The 19,382-nt window shown below is 40.3% G+C and overlaps 1 protein-coding gene and 1 long non-coding RNA gene across 2 annotated transcripts; both read right to left on the reverse strand.

Annotated features, from left to right (window-relative positions):
• Positions 1 to 309: 309 nt before the first annotated feature.
• adssl (adenylosuccinate synthase, like) lies at positions 310 to 14,819 on the reverse strand. Its single transcript, XM_031310989.2, has 13 exons — positions 14,521 to 14,819; positions 13,748 to 13,850; positions 13,133 to 13,201; positions 8,639 to 8,689; positions 8,497 to 8,563; positions 8,245 to 8,352; positions 7,237 to 7,318; positions 6,457 to 6,583; positions 6,217 to 6,371; positions 3,239 to 3,363; positions 3,004 to 3,101; positions 1,334 to 1,483; positions 310 to 1,219 (listed from the first exon to the last, which is right to left on the reverse strand). Exons 1-13 carry the CDS (start codon positions 14,752 to 14,754, stop codon positions 1,167 to 1,169), a joined length of 1,422 nt encoding a protein of 473 aa, XP_031166849.1. The 5' UTR covers positions 14,755 to 14,819; the 3' UTR covers positions 310 to 1,166.
• A 1,911-nt stretch (positions 14,820 to 16,730) lies between these two features.
• Positions 16,731 to 18,473, reverse strand: LOC116058229. Its single transcript, XR_004106992.1, has 2 exons — positions 18,250 to 18,473; positions 16,731 to 17,266 (listed from the first exon to the last, which is right to left on the reverse strand). It is a non-coding gene; the product is annotated as an uncharacterized LOC116058229 (long non-coding RNA).
• Positions 18,474 to 19,382: the final 909 nt, after the last annotated feature.

Consider the following 19,382-nt stretch of genomic DNA (forward strand, 5'->3'; position numbering starts at 1 on the left):
ATGGATGAAAATGAATGGCTTAAGCTTAACTGTATGGTTACCAAAGTAAGCTTATCTTTAATGTGTAAATTAAAAAACACACACAAAAAGGCCAATTTGTTTGCTATTAAAATGTTAGATTCGTGTTAATGAATATCTTCAGACATATTAATTTTTGAAAAAATGTAAATGTTATTTTGTAAACATAATTTGGCGGCCCACCTGCACTAACTCTGAGGACCCCCTAGGGGTCACGGACCCCCTGTTGAATATCTCTGGGCTAAACCATTTACTAAAAGCTGAATGAAAATGACAAAATAAAAGAAACACTAAAGATTAGTTTCCTTTTATTGATAAGAGTAAGCTGAGTAAGAGTCTTTTACATTATTGACAATGAATGACGTAGGAAACATTGGAACATTACTGGATCTTTTCTTTTTTTTACATTTACACAAACTTCTCAAAAAGAGCCAATATCTCTGTGTTCGAGGAATTTCTACCTACTTTTCCTCAATTATGATGAGGAAAACATCTATTCAAATTCAGTTGTTTAGTGTTGAGTTTTCCATTTTGAGTATGATTTAAAAAGCATTATGTTCATTCCAACATACATCATGAACATATTGTTACAAACTTAACTGAGATGCATTCGTGTTTTTAAAGTGTTTTAAAATGGTTCGATAGAAAAGTTTGCAATCGCACAATGACTTCCAATCATTTGTCCATCTCATTACGAAGTCTGAAAATAATCTCTTTATTATGTTGTGCCCTTTAATACGAAGGCTTCTACATCTGTTCATCAATGGCTCTGCAGATATATGTGACAAAACAACAACCTGGAGAACAGATCAATTAAGATTAATTAGCTTCAAATGCTAAAAAAACAACAACCGCGCTTTACTGTAGAATGCAATAAATGAATAAATGATCAACCCATTTGCACCAAGTTTTAAAAGTTAACAGCCTAATAAATATAGAAAACATTATGCGGAATGCATACATTATACCCAAGAAAAATAGTTGTAAATGTGATTCCCAAGCAGCAACTTAAATTTTCACAAATAGCCTTGCTGGTGAAGTATTTCCTTTAGGAGATTTTGCATTTTTAACTCCTCCTGTAATCCTACCAAAACCTGAAATCATTATCTGAACTGTTTGTTGAGGAGGACTACAGGTCTGCAGACGGATCAAAACAGTTTGATCATGCTCTCTCTGGACTTGCCGACTCCAACCCACTTCACTGAAATGAAATGAGAAAAAGAAAGACAGACAAGACGTGACTGGCAGGTTTGGCAAAGCGAATTAACAATTTGGCTGCAGTCTATCCATTAATGTAAAGTGCCTCTTGACAAACCTGGCACTTGCAGGAAGTCCTCGATGAACCGAATGTAACTCTGTGCCTGTGACGGCAGCTCCTCGAAGCTCCGAGCTGCCTCCGTGTTGCAGCACCAGCCGGGCAACGTCTCGTAGTCCACTGACACCCGCGTCAAAACGTCCATGTTCGCTACAACAGAAGCACATTGATTACATTGAGTCAAAGATGAACATGAGCCAACACGTAAAAAGTTTCGGCACTTATTTATTTATAGTTAATTACTGTGACCTGTGCAATATGCCATTTCATTTATTTATTTTTTTGGCCTTAATTTTTGACAGGACAGCTTAGACATGAAAGGGGATTGAGAGAGGGAATGACGTGCAGCAAAGGGCCGCAAGCCAGACCCAACCCGCGGCTGCTGCATCGAGGACTGAGCCTCGGTATATGGGTGCGTGCTCTACCAGGTGAGCTACCCAGGCGCCCGCCATTTCATATTCATCTGTATATATATTCTCCCCACCTGTCTATAGTGTAGATATTACCGTTACTACTCTCTTATTTTGTCTTCCTATTTTATTCTTTGTGTATTTTTCTATTCTATTTCTATTCATTTCCCCATTGTGGTATCAATAAAGTTGATCTTATCTCTTATGAAATGTTTTTCTTCTGGTTTCCAGTTATTGATTCATACTAATTTGTTAAAAGACGTGGTCAAAACAACATGCTGGACAGCTGTCCTTTACCACCATTTATGGTCTGCACGCAAGATTGATACATTTTATTATCTGAAACGGTGAGATGCTCCCGAGTGTACATCAAACTGATAAAAGACTGCAGCACAACTAGTAAACAAATCTGGGTCAGGATAAGAGCCACTTCATCCAACATCCAGCCCCATAAAGATGATTAATGTATGAGGGAAATCAGTGATAACTGGCTGGCCGAGAGCAGCTGCAGTGTCACGTCAGAAGCAGACAGAGAGAAGTTGTTTTATCATCCTCTGGTTCATTAGCTGAACAATTCAATTTGCTCCATTGGGCGGTGCGAGCAGAGAGATATAGAAGATAAATGCACCCTGAAATCTGCTGCAAAATAAATTTACAAATCCCAAGAGGTTGGATTTCCTGCTAGGAAAAGCTGACGTGTAAAACAACACATTGGGGAGCACAAACGCTACATTCGTTCACCTGTAACCAAAATCTTAGTAGTACCTAGTGTTCGGGTCCTCTCCTGTGTTTACAGTAATTGTGTTTTTCTGGCATTAAAATATTTGTGGATAGATGGATAGTCTTAAAGTCGAATATTTTCAACTAAAGATCAGGACATCACAATATTCTTTAAGCAGAAATGACAAACATTCACTGGTTCCAGCTTCTCAAACGTGAGAGGATTTGCTGCTTTACTACCATTGTTTTATAGGTTTTATATCACAGAAATTTGTATATATATTTGGGTTTTCAGCTGTGCAAGTCAGACTTGTAAAGTTCAGTTTTCACTATTTTCAGGTCTTTTAATCCCTTGAAAAAATTAAATGACAGATAATGAAAATACTACAGTGATCAAACTCTGCCCCCTACTTTAGGGCAACACCAACATCTAATTTGAAGTGATTAAGCTAATGCTTGTTGACTGTTAAATCCGCTGCTATTTTTCTGTAATGGGAGCAACGAGCACATCTTCAAAACAACTAAACGGGAATGACCTACCGGGGAAACTTGGTAGAGATTGTCCATCAACTTTATAGGCCACGCCCACTTTAATCTCCGGCAGCGTGTCCAAAATGTCCAGCTTCGTCAGGGCAATCCTGCAAGGAAAGAAGTCACTCTGTTCAACTCTGATGGCAATGGACAGTCAGGGTGCACCACGAGGCTTAACTGGACCTCCAGTAATCACATTAGCAGGTCGGGTTGATATTCTGAAATGGTTGAGATGGGTTCTTACGCAGTGAAGCCGTTGACCATGTGGGCGTACCGGACCAGTATCAGGTCCAGCCAACCACAACGCCTCCTTCTGCCCGTCGTCACACCGAACTCTCGCCCTCTGGACTGTAACAGTTCTCCAGTCTCCTGAAACACAACAGACAGGAAGCATACACTGTCAACTGTGAAAGACAAGAGGAAAAACAACTGCTTTGAAATATAAAACGACATACTTTTCGAAATCCCCCAGATACGTCCGCAAATGTCAGGGATATCGTGTTGATTCTGCCTGTTTTTACATCTATATCTGTGTAGGGACAGTCAGCTGCACATTCCAGTAACATCCTGCTTCATCACCCTGATTTTTAACTGAACTACATCTGACCACACGTCTGCCTCTGTAACCTCGAGGCTGAAGCTGACCACGACACCCAAAGAACTGATGATGTCACTGAGGCCTGTTTGGCTCACAGGGGAACCTCCACCACTGGGACAGGAGCCTCAATGTGGGATGTCACGTCAGTAGGGCTGCACGACATGAGGAAAATATGCGACTACGTTGTTAAATATCGCAATAACTATATTACTCGCGATAAATAAACAGATATTAAAGTGTACTCAGTTCAGCATTTCTGCTGCTTTCAGTATTCTGCTAAAAAATACAACAAATTGCTTGATGAATTTAAAACAAACGACAGGAAATCATTTCCAACATTCTTTTATTGAACATTGAATTGAATATAAAAGGCGCCACTAAAAAAAGGACGACAGTTACATTTTAATGTGCAGTTTTCTACTGGTATTCACTTTCAACTAACAAAAAAAGCGTCTATCGCGATATGTTGCAGCCCCTGGTCATGATGTGTTTATTGCACTAGTTGATAATGCGATGATGATTAAAAAAACGATATACTGTGCAGCCCTACATATCACTTCAACTAATCTTCTCTGTTTTGACTAGTCAAGCCTCATCTCCATGTAATGGCCCTGACACACCAACCCGATAATCGGCCGTCGGACCGTCTGGCGAGGTCAGTGACTCGAGTCTGTTCGGTGTGTTCCGTGCCGTCGTCCGTCAGAGGAGCTGCCGGCCTTCATTTTGGCCAACCTGACTTGCTGGGTCGGAGGGCGGGCAGTCGGACTCGCTCCACCAATCTGATTGGTGGAGCGCTAACCCTGAAATAACGAGCGGGATGAGTGACGAAAATCTTTTAAACTGACCTTTGTCGATCTGAAATGAAGACAGATTCAGCAACTGTATGGCCTATTTCTCGCTTTAAATGTTTTCAGAAACACGTTTCAGTGAACTATTTTCGTAAAATACGAGATTGTATTTGGAACAAGCCGCCATTACTATCGGCGTCTCGCGCACGCGCAGAACGTACGCTCAAGACGGCGTCGCTTCGGTGTGTTCCGAGGCACTTTTTGGACCTCGGGGAGCAGACTGATCAGTCAGACTGCCTTTTCTGCCGATGGTCAGCCGTCGGGTTGGTGTGTCAGGGGCTTAATGAAAATAAAAACTCCCCCACAGTCACAATAACGGCTACAGCTGGGTACTGACTGGAACCTTTTTTAATACCAATGCTAGTGCAGTGAGCTTCAATTTAACAGTTACTGAACAAGGAGACACAGGCCAGATGATTCACTCACCATCTCTCTGCAGTACTGCTGAGCTGTGCTGCATCTTTCACATCTATTTATGACACAGTGTGTCCTTGCTCAGTAATATATTGTTCTGCATGGGTACTGCATTCATCGCAGGATTGTTTTATAATGTGATAAATATTCGCTTTATTTCCAAGTCCTCAAGTGTTATTTTAGAATTAGGAGTTTACTTTTCCCCCCCGAATGTTGGTTCATCTAAAAATATTCCTATTACCTTCATCTTAAAACTAAATATGCCTGACTGCTGTGGTAACCTGACAATAACATCGCATATCTCCTTCAACCCGGTGGAGTAGGTTGGCGCCTGAGAAGCCAGTGGGATGAATCACAACATTGAAGACTTCTCAGCTTGTAAACATGTATCTCTAATTAGCAGGATCTTTTTTTCCATCAACATTAGAGCTGCACGACATGAGGAAAATATGTGATAGATAAATAAACAGATATTAAAATGTACTCAATTCTACCTTTCTGCTGCTTTCAGTATTCTGCTAAAGTACAGAAAATTGCTTGTTGAAATTTGAAAAACAAAGAAAATCAATACATCATTATTTTATTGAACAAATTGAATCGAACATAAAATGCTCCACCAAAAAGAGAATGACAGTTACATTTTAAAGTGTAGTTTTTAGTGCTGTCAGTTAAACGCGTTATTAACAGCGTTAACGCAAACCCATTTTAACGGCGTGAATTTTTTTTGCGCGAGATTAATTTTCCTTTTGGCATAGAAAACTTTGTAGTTTTTTTCGTTACGTTTTGAGTGGATGGCGAGCGCGAGACGCCGAAATGGATGCCAATAAGATTCTGAATGGAAAGTTTACTTTTAAAAAGTTGCCAAATGGTTCCATTGACAAGACCAAAGTGATCTGTGTGTTTTGTCGTTGTGAACTGAGCTATCATCGCAGCACGTCCAGTCTGAAATACCACTTGATGGCCAAGCACACAGGTGATGCCAATTCTCCGCCCCCTCGTCAAAGCCAGGCGACAAAAGCACAAAGCAAGCCGATCCACTTTTCCATGTTGATAAGAGCATTAAAATGAGAAAAAATAATGGGACAAAAAGAAATCTAGGGACATTTAGAATAGATAAAAATGTGCAATTAATTGCGAGTTAACTATGACATTAATGTGATTAATCGTGATTAAATATTTTAATCGTTTAACAGCACTAGTAGTTTTATACCGATACTCTCTTTCAACTTACTCAAAAAAAAATGTGTTTATTGCATAAGTTGACATCGCAATAACGCAAAAAAAACAAACAAAACATATATTGTGCAGCCCTAATTAACACACAACTAAAAACTGCTTCATTTCAAACGCGCCTTTACTCACATTATCCTGCTCTGTTGGGAAAGCGCCGACGCCCACCCGGGTGGTGTACGCTTTGACGACACCGTACACTCGGCCAACGTATGATGGCGGCACGCCCAGACCAGTGCACACTCCTCCCACAGTGCAGTTAGAAGACGTCACGAAAGGATACGTCCCTGAACGGAGAAACATCTGTTAACCCGAGGAAGCAAAACACCCGTCCATCTTTATTATCAATTCCACAAACCCTGTGTTGCTCACCAAAGTCAATATCCAGCAGAGCAGCGTTGGCTCCCTCCACCAGGATCTTCTTACTGGGACCAGTAAGAGCTCTGTGCATGAAGTAGACCCCATCAGTCACCAGAGGACGCAGTCTCTCTGCAAGTCCCTGAAAAACAGTAACCAACAAGTGCTTTGGTGCATCTCTAGATGTGCTGTTTGAAATCTACAAGCTATTATGAATGGAAAAGACTGTATACTAAGATAATGAACACACTGAATACTGTTTAGCAATTGCAACTCTTACTGTCAACCATTCAAACTCAGGTGAGAGGGAACTGACACCCTTATCATATAAAACTAGTGAATAAACAATCATCTCTAGGAAACGTCATCATTTTTTATTTGTTCCATCTATAAAAGCTGCATTAGTGTCATAACAAATATCAGCATTACAAATGTTATTTTTTTTTCCCAAACTATTATTAATCAAGCCAAATATAGATTAAATAATTGTTTCCATTCACAAAATAAAATGGCATTTCTCACAGCAGGCATTTGAAATTAGTAAAAGCCTAGCTGTTAGTAACAACATTAAGGATGTCTCCGTTCTAGTGTCTCAGTAAGCCGTGACAGTGAGCCAGTACGCACAACACCAGGACCTTGAAACCAAAGCTAAATTCGGCCATCTTTCATTTTAATATTTACACCCACTGACATGTCCGAATGTCTTCAATGAACAAGGTCTACTGTTACAACCTCAATGCCAAGCGACTGAGTGAAAACACACTGGTGTGATTCGATCAGTATTTCCTGGCTCACCTTCAGCTGCTCCAGTTCACTGTCAACGTCCACGTTAAGTTTTGGATACATGGTCAGGAAATGTTCTGCCAACATACGGAACCTGCAAAGAGGACAGAGTCTGCTTACACATGTTCATTAACGCTTACAGTATGTGCATCTCTCAGCAAGCAAATACACAATATTATTTCACAACATGATATAATAGGACAGAGAGGCTATCAGTATGCTCCCATTAAAGCAGAGCAACAGCAGCTTTTACGTGTACCACAGCCAGATGTTGCCATCTGGTGGCAGGAGAAGATACAGACACTACAAGTATTGAAGCATTGTGTTTAAAAAGAAAATCATCATGATCAAATATTCCTGAACTAGGGCTGGACGATATATCGATATTATATCGCTATCGTGATATGAGCCTAGATATCGTCTTAGATTTTGGACATCGTAATATCGTGATATGACATAAGTGTTGTCTTTTCCTGGTTTTAAAAGGCTGCATTACAGTGAAGTGATGTACTTTTCTGAACTTACCAGACTGTTCTAGCTGTTCTATTATTTGTCTTTTCCCCACTTAGACATTATGTCCACATTACTGAGGATTATTTATCTAAAATCTAAGTGTGAAGATATTTTGTTAAAGCACCAATTGCCAACCCTAGAATATCGCACCAATATCGATATCGAGGTATTTGGTCTAGAATATCGTGATATCTGATTTTCTCCTTATCGCCCAGCCCTATCCTGAACCCAAATTTGTGTCTTGAGAAGTTCCTTTATCGCATTTGGGGATGGAAACCCAACGGCCCTTTACAAGCTCGCCAAAGTATTGCAAAACCAAAACGGAATCGACTAAGACATCAAAAGCTCTACACACTATGAAGTTGGAAATATTAAACTTTGCACAGTGACACGATCTGAAGTTCCAATCGGCAGTCTTTGACATGTTATCTCATTTTAGACCACGGGTAATGTGACATAATGAGAATATGAAAATTAAGGAAATTAGAAGAAAAACAGAAAACTCACTTTTCCTCGAAAACCTTGAAGTCTGAGACGAGGTCACAGACCCGCAGGCCGTTGCGAGCAGCTTTGGAGGAGTAGGCAGGACCGATACCCTTTTTGGTGGTTCCCAAACTGGAGAACATATAAAAACACAACATTAATAAACTATTGATTTTAATAAATTTAAAGAGATTTAAAGAATCACTCCAACTTGAGAACAGTACACAAAATATACACTTTAAAGTAAAAGATACAGTATTTTTAGAGTAGATTTACTTTTTCCCTTCTTGTTGCTGCCGCTGCTGCTCCTGGATTCCATCAACAGCTTGATGGAAGTTGAACACTAGAGGTAGAGAAGGGACTGTCAATACAAGGACATTTCTAATTCAAAAATGTCAATGGGGAAATGCTTACTCACCAAGGTGGGCACGGTCAGATATCTTTAATCTCTCCTCCCATCCTTGTAATCCTGCATGCAATACAACGAAAACCACATTACATGTTTGCACTACAACAAACACCTACATACCTCATCTATTTAGCAGGTATTGTTACATCCTACAAATTCCATTGCGGGCTTCTTGTGTATTAGGGACACAGCTCTATGTTTTTGAAGCCAGAAACCAATACATTCCCTTTCATATTATCTGATAATGATGTACTTTTTTGAAAGTCTTGTGAAATACAACACACCTTATATTTTTTAGACCCGTCTCTTAAAAGGTAATTAAGTGTTTCAATTCTGGTCTGACCATTTTAACAAGTGGCATACAAAAAAACAAACAGAAGATACAAATTTGAATTAAAGCTGCAAGCAGTGATAAATGGGCCATGCACCTCCCCGTACGTCGGAGCTACTGACGGGGATGCCGGTTGACGCAGCAGTACATTTGCACGACCGTTGGACAGTACGCAAAGTGCGAAGCGCTGGAAATTATCTATTGCAAATTTTTATCACTTCCTGTGTCCACTACGTGGCGTTACACAACCTGCACTTAACGTGCATTATGTTGCTCTATGTAAAGTGTGGACCACACAATGTAATTTCACATATATCCGAGATGTTTGTCGCATAAGGCTTTAATTCCCTGTTGCCAGCAGGTGGCGCTATGACTATGAGTCAATATTGGCATGTAGAGGTCTTCAGGCCGGGACTCTTATCAAACATGTGGAGTTTGGGGAAGATTTGATGTACAGTCTAGTTACAAACCACTTCCTGTTTCATGACGCAACATGGAAATTGTCAGACAGTAGAATAGATCTGTTCACAGCAAACATTTTAACTTGTCACAGTAGGTAAAACACAGGTATTACTAATAAAATGACCTATGGCTCTGATTGATGCATATGTTCTAGTAAACCATGACAGTGTGAGAGTAAGCCAGTATGTGCAATACCAGGACCCAGACAGCACTAAATGGAATTCAGCCATCATTTATCAGTCCAAAAACCATGATAGGATGGGGTTGAAATCAGTTCAAAGGGAGCTTAATCAGTTCTTAAGGGATGCAAGAAGGAAACATAGGGATGTCATAGAACAGAATTTTGCCTCTATGGACTCTAAAAAACTTTGGGTCTCCATGAAATCTGTTACAAATATGACAACACATAGAAAGGGCCTCACAACATATGATGAGCAGAGTAAAGCAGATGAATTTAATGATTTCTTTCTGAGGTTTGATACACAGGACTACTCTTTGGAATGTAATAATGTACTACAGTCATTTACAATTGACTCCTGTTCTAGGTTAGTAGTTGATCCCCTCAAAATTCTGTCACTTTTCAGCCATGTATGCCCATCTGCAGGCCCGGATGGCATCTCTGCTTTTCTCCTTAAGACCTTTGCTGCAGAGCTAACCCCTGCGTGGTGCCCTGTGTTTCAGAGGTCTGTAGATTCCCATCTGGTTCCTGCTCTCTGGAAAAAAATCTCCCATCATTCCCATTCCAAAGAAACCCTGTCCTACAGAAAACAACGATTATAGACCGGTGGCTTTAACTTCTGTTGTTATGAAATGTTTTGAAAAATACATGGTATCCATACTGAAATCTGAAGTCAATACTGAACTAGATCCACTCCAGTTTGCTTATAGGCAGGGGAGGAGTACAGACGATGCAATTAATAGTATCACCCACCTAACTTTTAAGCACCTGGAGGATCCCAAGGCCTATGCACGCCTTTTGTTCATTGATTTTAGTTCTGCTTTTAATACATTACGGCCTCATCTGCTCTTACAGAAAATGACTCAGATGAATGTTAATCCTTCTATTATTAAATGGTTCTATTTTTTTAACAGATAGAACCCAAAATGTTAGGATTAACGACTCGCTTTCTGAATCAAAATGCATCAGTACACCTCAGGGGTGTGTAAGTTCACCGGTCCTGTTTACCCTTTATACTAGAGGTCGACCGATTCATCGGTTTTGTCGATTAATCGGCACCGATAGTTGATTGGTGGAACTATCGTTATCGGCAAAAATCCATACCGATAGTTTTTCCTGGTTGCGTCCGTTGCTGGAGCGGCTGAGAAGCGCGCTGTCATTCATTACACAGTACGCAAGAGCTGAGAAGGGTCTGCTGGCATCATGCATTACAATAGCGGCATCTAGAGGCGAAATAAAAACTATCACTGATGCCTCGTGTTGTTTATTTTCGACACGTGTTACTGCGCGCTGCACGGAGAGCACAAGCTGTGCGGAGAAGGCTGACATCAGATGCGCGTTTAAAGCATCGACAGCAAAAAGGTATGTATACAGTACATTTTGTCATATCATTATAAAGTTATTAATTTGTTGAATAGATGCTGCATTAGTAGAGAAAGAACAGCACAACAGTATGTTTGTTTGCTTTCGAGGCTGAGATGACGCCAAACATTAGTAGTAGGCTAACTTACCTCAAGCGGTTAAAACACTGACAAAAATAAACGCAAGTCCGACCCAAATGTCAGAATCAGAACCCTAAAGGATCGTCCACGATCCCAAACGGCACCTCTGATTCATATTTAGATCATTTAATAACAGAGACTTACTGATTGCTGGTTGTTGAGCATTAAATCCAAACTGTTACATCCAAGATTTATCCACTTGATGTCCATAATTCATCACGTTTTCGGTCATTTCTGCCGCTAACTCCATACTACCCATAGACAGTAGGTGCTACCGACAGGGGAATCTCCCAATCTTCCCATGATGCCCTTTGTTTTCAACCAATGGGAAGGCAGGTCCGTCACACATTACGCCTTATATGGGCATCCAAGCGAGAACAAAGAGTATAGTGGGAAAGATAGATCCCTCCAGGTCAGAGATCGTCTGTTACCGTTCTAAACCGTTCTACAGAGAAGAATGGCGTCACTGTTTTGAGATTTGGCATACATTTGGGCCTTTTTTGAAGAAATGTAAATAGTTTGTCCATGAATTATAATGCTCATTGTGTTTATTTTTGCACTGGATGACTCCAAATATGTAGGAGAACTGTTTTAGACAACACACATGCTTGTGTAGCATTGCTGTGGGTGTAATATCAATAAATATGACATTATTATTTTGATTATTGACAAAAGCGTCTGGACTTTTTTTTGAAACGATGTATATATTTTGTCAACTGTATAAGTTATAAATACTATCGGTCGATTAATCGGTTATCGGCAAATACGGCCCAACCTAGCTATCGGTATCGGTAAAATCCACTATCGGTCGACCTCTACTTTATACTAATGACTGTACTAATAGTTTCCCAGGCAACCTTTCCCCTTTATAATTTTCAATTTGACATTTTATCTTTTTAATTTTACATTTTAAGATTCACCTTTTACATTTTGATTCAACATTAAGCTTTTCATTTAGAAGTGACAGGTGTCAATTTAAATGAGGAGGCGTGGCACAACGGCTGGTGGGAGGGTCTTAAACGACTTCCAGCTGACAGCGGGGGCTGTGAGTATTACTGGCCGCCGGTAAGCAAGCTATCCCGGCCACCGCCAGCTGGCTGTCACCTAAGACTGGAGCTTCCATGTCCGACAACATATCTGAGAAAATGTGCAACTGGCCATCAATTTTTGTAAAACTGCCCATAGTCAAACTGTACACAGTTAATTTCTCGCATAAAACAGTCTCAGAAATGAATTTAGTGGTGAAATAGCAGACGAAAAAAGCAATCAATTCTAGAATCTAGATCGGGAGTTTGCCGTAGTAGCAGCAGGCAACAACTGGAAACCTTTTACAATTTTCATTTGCTATTTCACCACTCATTTCCCCACAACTTTATCTAACTATAAGCGCGGTTCAATCATGCGAGGCTCAGCTGCAGGTCATCTAGAGATTCGGCATCATCGCTGCTACAGCACGTAGCAAGCAGCCCTGGGCAAGGTAAGGAGACAGCTACTGTAGCGGCTTCTCCAGCAGGCTGAAGTGGCTTCCTCCCTCCCTTCCCTTGCCCGGGGCACATCGCTACGTGCTGTAGTGGCCGGGATCGCTTGCTTACCGGCGGCCAGTAATACTCACAGCCCCCGCTGTCAGCTGGAAGTGGTTTCAGACCCTCCCACCAGCCGTTGGGCCACGCCTCCTCATTTAAACCTGTCACTTCTAAATGAAAAGCTTAATGTTAAATCGAAATGTAAAAGGTGAATCTTAAAATGTCAATGTCAAATGTAAAATTCAAAAGATAAAATGTCAAATTGAAATTTATAAAGGGGAAAGGCTAAAATAAAATGATTTCTTTTTTTCTATTTGAGATTTTAATTGAAGTATTTCCATTTAAGCTTTTACATTTCACATTTAATTACGGCATGATTTTTCCTAGTAGCGTAGTAAAATAATACTATTTTTAATTTGATCTTGCTTCGTTTTCTCTTTGGACTTTCAATTTGAATTATGAATAAATATATCCTCCACATCTCTCTTATTATTCAGAAAACTATACCTTTGCCTTTCTGCAGGTTCTTCTCAGCCTCCTCAAAAAGACCTGGTAGGTGTATCACCACTCCGTTGCCTGTAATGCAAAATTAATCTTTAACAAACATTGTGAGAAATAACTTCTTATGAGTAATAAACTGCTGATGTTTTCCCTGAGGTTAAATCCAATCACTTTAACAGAAGTTCCTTTAAATGTTTCCTCTCTCATGTTTTCATATTACTGGGGGGAAAAAACTACCAAAAAAGAGGAAAAGCAAAAAAAGTTAAATGGTATTTGTGATACCAGAGCAACGTAGCAACACTGGGTACGTTTACATTGACTGTTTATTTGTTTGACCTGTGGGTTAGTTTAACGTTTGTGTAACTATCTATAGTCCTGTAAGTCTTGTGTGCACTGTGTTGATTTTCCATATGTACCCAAGCATACTCTGTTTAGCTAGGTGTGTGTGCACTACAAAAACAGCTCACTCCACCAACTACATGACACATTACAACTGATAAGGTTGTCTGCTGTGCTTTTGATTTCACCCTGATCTCGGTCATATACTCATTGTTTGTTTTATTAGGATCTTTCTGTTCCCGCCAAGTATTTCAAAATAAAAACACAAGGATTATCATGTACCAATGAAGGAGACTGCCTTCTTGTTGAGCACTCCACTGGGCAGCAGGTGGAAGTCATACTCCACTGAGTCCACAACCACTGTGTGACCTGCATTGTTGCCTCCCTGCAAACAGAACAGATTTTCAGCTAGAAGGCAGTTTTCTGATGAAAGACAACACTGAAGGCAAGTAAACTACAGAAACCATCAATACAGAGGACAGTTACAGTGACACGGCCTTGTATAACACCTTAGCCTGGTTCATAAAAACAGGGCCAACTGTTATTCAACCCCTGCAGTAACAGTGTTCTTTGTTGTCTGTGGTCTGGTCACGAGATCAAAAGAAAAAACATTTCTGCAAGTTAAATGTCACAGGGTTGACTGCCAAGAGAGATAGGAACAGCTGAGCAACAATGGACAGTCAGTACGTTAACGTTACGTAATGTTACATTCACAGGATACACTTATCGTGTTGAGGTCATGTGCTGATTCAGAGCACATAAATCATTATGCTACCACGGCAGAAGATTATTTTTATTTTTTTAAACCCAGAGAAACAGGCAAGCAGTTGTCACTCGGGTTCTTACTAGCATTAACTTAGCATTCAATTAGCACTTCCACATCCGGGATGTCAGACAAGGTTGTTGACGTCGCAACCCGGTCATGAATATTAACAGTAACGACTTTCACCAAACTCCATGTTACTGTTAGTGGACGATTTAATAACACCGCCATTGTATGATGTAGTCAGTTTGAATGGTAATTGTGAAGTTAAATCGACAGCGTAGTTGTGTACCTGGCACCTGCATACAATATCCGCATCCATTGCGAGCAAGTCCACAACTTTTCCTTTGCCCTCGTCGCCCCACTGCGCTCCGAGCACGACGGTCACTTTGTTCTGAGGCTCCTTCGGGACACGGAGAGGACACTCCTGCGAGACACTCTCCCGTGGCCGCTTAACTATCGGCTCCCCGTTCAGGGAAACGGTCTCTCGTCCATTAACGTTATCCATGGTGCTGTCGGATGCCATGCTGCTGCTGCTGCCCTCCTTCTACAAACCGGAATATCGTTTTACCGCGTTTCTCTGCGTCACGAGTGACGGGAAGTGCTCGTCTGTCGCTTCACCACTAGGTGGCAGTGTTTGTCCCCATAGACTGTATGGTTTGTCCTTATGTCCTTGGTTCTTCTGATTTTATAATACATCTATTTAGGCACATTTATCATTATTTATTATCCCTATAAATATATTAGACTGAGTATAATGATTCACGGATACACCGACGTTGTATTTAACTCGGTGTCTTTATTTTGTTTAGGTGATTATTAAATTAAAGACCACTGCCGTCACGATTCACAAAAAGTAAACGAATATGATTCAGTCCTCTCTACTTCCGCCTTCGCTTAATCCTCCGGACAGACTACTTTAACTGTCTGTGCAGACTACACAGCTTGATTTGTGCCTGGGAGTAATATTTGACTTTGCCTTTTTTAACAGCTCAAATGCAATGCTTTATCCGTACCAGACAAAGGAAGCAACTGCCTTTGCTCCCTGTCCAATGTGTCCATCAAGCTGCCAGATGGCAGCAAAGGCAGCACTCTCATGCCAGTATATTCATAGGTCATCATTCCAGGTCATACTGTTTTTTTCCTTGTAGCATATTCCAATATAAATTCGAATTTAATCAAAACACAGCAAATATAATGACCCAGAATATACCTGTGGCCAAGTTATGTCCCAGCACATGGTTGCTGGTTGGTTTTCTGGACCACAACTCCTCACTGTCCCCCCTTCAGTTGTTGTTTTTTTTTTTTGCATTTTAGGCAATTTTTTTTTGCTTTATTTGTGGCAGGACAACTTAGACATGAAAGGAGAGAGAGGGGGAATGACATGCAGTAAAGGGCTGCAAGTCAGAACCGAACCCACGGCCACTGCTTTGAGGACTGAGCCTCTGCACATGGGCGCATGCTCTACCAGGTGAGTATTTTTGTAGTAATTGGTCTCATTAGCAAACTAAGTAATTTGTAGTAATGTATTCACGACAGGTTGCTCATGGGGTTATTCAGAGTAAATAGGCTACAGAGTGGAGGACTGCACAGGTCAGGTTGTCTGCCCCTCGAACAGTTGCCTGACACTTACATTATTATAGATAGATAGATAGATAGATAGATAGATAGGTAGATAGATAGATAGGTAGATAGATAGATAGATAGATAGATAGATAGATAGACATGTCTACATCAATATTTTCACAGTATTACATTTGGATCTGATTAGCAGAATAACACATTCTATTATAAGGAACAATAAGCCTAGGCATATGGACACACATATACGAATTAACAATATTTTCTTTTTTTAAAGATCATTTTTTTTGGGCATTTTAGGCCTTTATCTGTATAGGACAGCTGAAGACATGAAGGGGGAGAGAGATGGGGAACGACATGCAGCAAAGGGCCGTAGGTCGGAGTTGAATCCGCGGCCGCTGCGTCGAGGAGAAAACCCTCTATATATGGGTGCGCTCTACCAGGTGAGCTACCCAGGCGCCCAATATTTTCTTTTAATGTGAATTCTATGTAACATTTTCAAGTCCAATGAACATGTGCCATTTTTCAAAACGATGAATTATTAATAGTACAGAATGCAAAAGTCACATTTTGATGGCGGTTATCAATCATTGTTAGTTTAATGATGTACAGACTGTGAAAACACATTTTCCCAATGGACAATAATGACTATCTATCTAATGATGATTTTGTAAACACACTCATTTTGTTTGCAGGCTAGATTTAAATTTATATATATATATATATATATATATATATATATATATATATATATATGTACTATGAACTATATATTGAGGTAACTTTATCTTTGCTATTCCTTTAATGATCTTGTAACTATTAGTATATCATGATTATGAGTTTTAAAGTTTGACTTTCTTTGACAACACATATTAATCTTACCCAGACCAAGAGAGGACAAATGACAGACTCATCCACGCATAAAGCAACACATTCAAACTTTATTCATTGTAAAATATGCTTCAAAAACAATTACGATGTGTATAAAAGGCACAAACGTCCCAGTTGGCTCGTCGATACACCGACTGTAGACACATCCACATCTGTGCTGTACACATTTAGAGGGACAAACACAGCAGTGGCCTACAGAACTGACAGGCAGATATTACAATCACTGGCTGTCAATTCATAGGTCATCGCCTTGTGTCCCATTACTCTTCAGCTACTTCAAAATAAAAAACTAACTCAACATTTAATGAAACAGCGAGCTTTGCGCCCTCTCAGGAAGTGTTCAGGCCTCGTCGGGTTGTGTTCGGCGGCTCTCTGCAGGTAACAGCACCTCCACTGGAACAGACAACGCTTCCACATGGAGTTGCTGTTACATCCAGCAAGCACCAGAAGGCTCATCGCTGACAAATTACAGCTTCTCCAGTTCTTCTCCAAGTCAGCCATGTTGCAGGTGGACAAACCTATGATGAAGATCACGTTTTCAGTGTTGGGCACTGGTGTGGAAATACCTGAGATGAAAGCGAGAGAGAAAGAGGAGAAAAGGAGCAAGAGACAGCACCGAAGTTAAGTCAGGATTTGGCCTTGAAGGCAGTTGCTTTAGTACGTGAGGAGTATCCACTTGCAAGTGACTTTGACCCAGCAATTTCCTCCTCCCAGTTTTATTGCCTCAAGTAGAGGCCATCATTGCTCACGCTCTTCCAACAGCACGGCCAAAGGGCCAAGGCCTGTATAGATAACACAGATTTTATGGTTGCTGTCAACATGAGTGCGCTTTTCAATATGTGAATATATGGGTGTGCCTGACCTATGTACCTGCAGGCCCTCCATTTCCTGCTTACACTGACATTTGTCCTCATAATTACTAAAAGATTGGTCTCAGTTTGTCAATATTCTCTCAGTCTGAAGCTTTTCGAGGGCTTTTTCAAATCCTGTTATGCATTTTGTTCTCTATCAACCTGCCTTGTGCAGCTTGCAGATACATATCTCTGTAGACTTTGCCTCGCAGTAAAACTCTGCACAAAGAACAAAACTGAACAATAAAGCAATTAAATGTTTAGAAGCTCTGTTTGACCATATTATGCTTACTTGGTTGCTTTTTATTCCGTTGAATAGATTAACCAGACTGCATTCTGCCTTATTAACATTTATTAGAAAATTACTACAATTACACCTAGTATGTTTCATTCGATAGCGGCACCAAAATAATTTACATTTTTTAAAACATTAAAAAAGAGAAAAAATACTTAGGTTTACTAAAGTTTTCAGCTTATTAAAGTCAGGAAAACTTTGTCTCACAATACATAATGTTTTCTTAAACATAGAGCCATTTCTATGAAGTAAAATATAAAAGTAGCAAAAATATATAGATTTTTGGTTTGCCACCTGCTTCTGTCAGGTATTCATTTGATTAAAAACATTATTGGAGTTGTCCTTGTACATTGTTTAAATCCTGTAAATTTAGAATTAAGTTTTGGGTAAGAACTATACTCACTTTGAAATGCATGGCCTGCTGGCTTTCACAGGACGAGGCCAAAGGTTTGAAGAGCAGCAGCAGGGTGTCTGACACAGGGAGCCGGGCCAGAGCAGCAGAGGGGAATACAGAAAAGAAGAAACAGAGCAGACAGGACCAAGACAGACAAAGACACAGAAGGTGATACTAAAGCTAAAAGAGGCGCATTTCGATGTAAATGTCAGCCAAGACGGCGAAGCAATGGCAGCGAGGCAGAGCAGCCAGTTTAAGGGATCAGGAGTTGGTGGCAGGTTAATTATTACACTTGCAGTCAATATTTAACAGGCCCAGCGCCCTGCCCCTCAGTCCAACATCCTGATTCCACACTGACTGACACAGAGGGTAGGGCCAGCATCAAGCACATCTCTTTTGTCCCCTGCACAAAATATGTATTCAACCTCTCACATGGCCTGCAGGAAAGACTCAGTGCACCCACTGCAATGTGTGCTTTTTCTGAGCTTTACCTGTGATTTGAAAACTTTGAAATCAGTATGATCTACCATGTCATAATTCATAATACTTTTTCATATTAATTGAAATTTGTAATATGAAAGAAACCTTGAGCCACCTATCTATCACCTATCTGTCAACCATAATGGCTGAGACAAAATGAGTTGAAAGGTACTTCCTTTGCTCTTTGTTCTTTGCTTGTAAATGCAGCATGACACGAGCCACAGCATGATGCACTGAAGTATTGGCACGTGAGCTCAATCTACGTTTACTGTTGTATTTCTCACATATACATACACACGCCCACGCACAATCACTGGAACAAGCAGATATGAAAGTTAGAGCTATGAAGCAATAGCACAGGAGGAAGCAAAAGACTGTGGGCTGTAGTCACGGAGCAAAAGGGAACAACAGCACAATAAAAGTCTAATTAAATGGTGTGTAAGAGATTGAGAGAGAGGGGGAGGGTGCAGAGTACATACTAATTATTAAGAATGTAACAAATAATAATCATAGTAAGTATATTATCATTTAATACAATATATGTGAAGTTATGGTATGTGACCCTGAATGATAAACTCTAACAGATGATGACATTATTTAACTTTAGGGCACTGTAAAGTGACTCAAGACATGTGACACAAGCTACTGGTAATACACTATTT

The sequence above is a fragment of the Sander lucioperca genome, chromosome 13 (assembly GCF_008315115.2).
Source record: "Sander lucioperca isolate FBNREF2018 chromosome 13, SLUC_FBN_1.2, whole genome shotgun sequence".
In the NCBI taxonomy this organism is placed as follows: Eukaryota; Metazoa; Chordata; class Actinopteri; order Perciformes; family Percidae; genus Sander; species Sander lucioperca.

Excerpts from the sequence above, each read along its gene's own strand:
- adssl (XM_031310989.2), bottom strand. The coding sequence starts at position 14,754 with ATGGCATCCGACAGCACCATGGATAACGTTAATGGACGAGAGACCGTT. Across the intron at positions 6,584-7,236 it reads GTGAACTGGAGCAGCTGAAG|GGACTTGCAGAGAGACTGCG; the intron begins GTGAGCCAGGAA and ends ACTGTTTTTCAG. Across the intron at positions 1,484-3,003 it reads ATCTCTACCAAGTTTCCCCG|CGAACATGGACGTTTTGACG; the intron begins GTAGGTCATTCC and ends CTTCTGTTGTAG.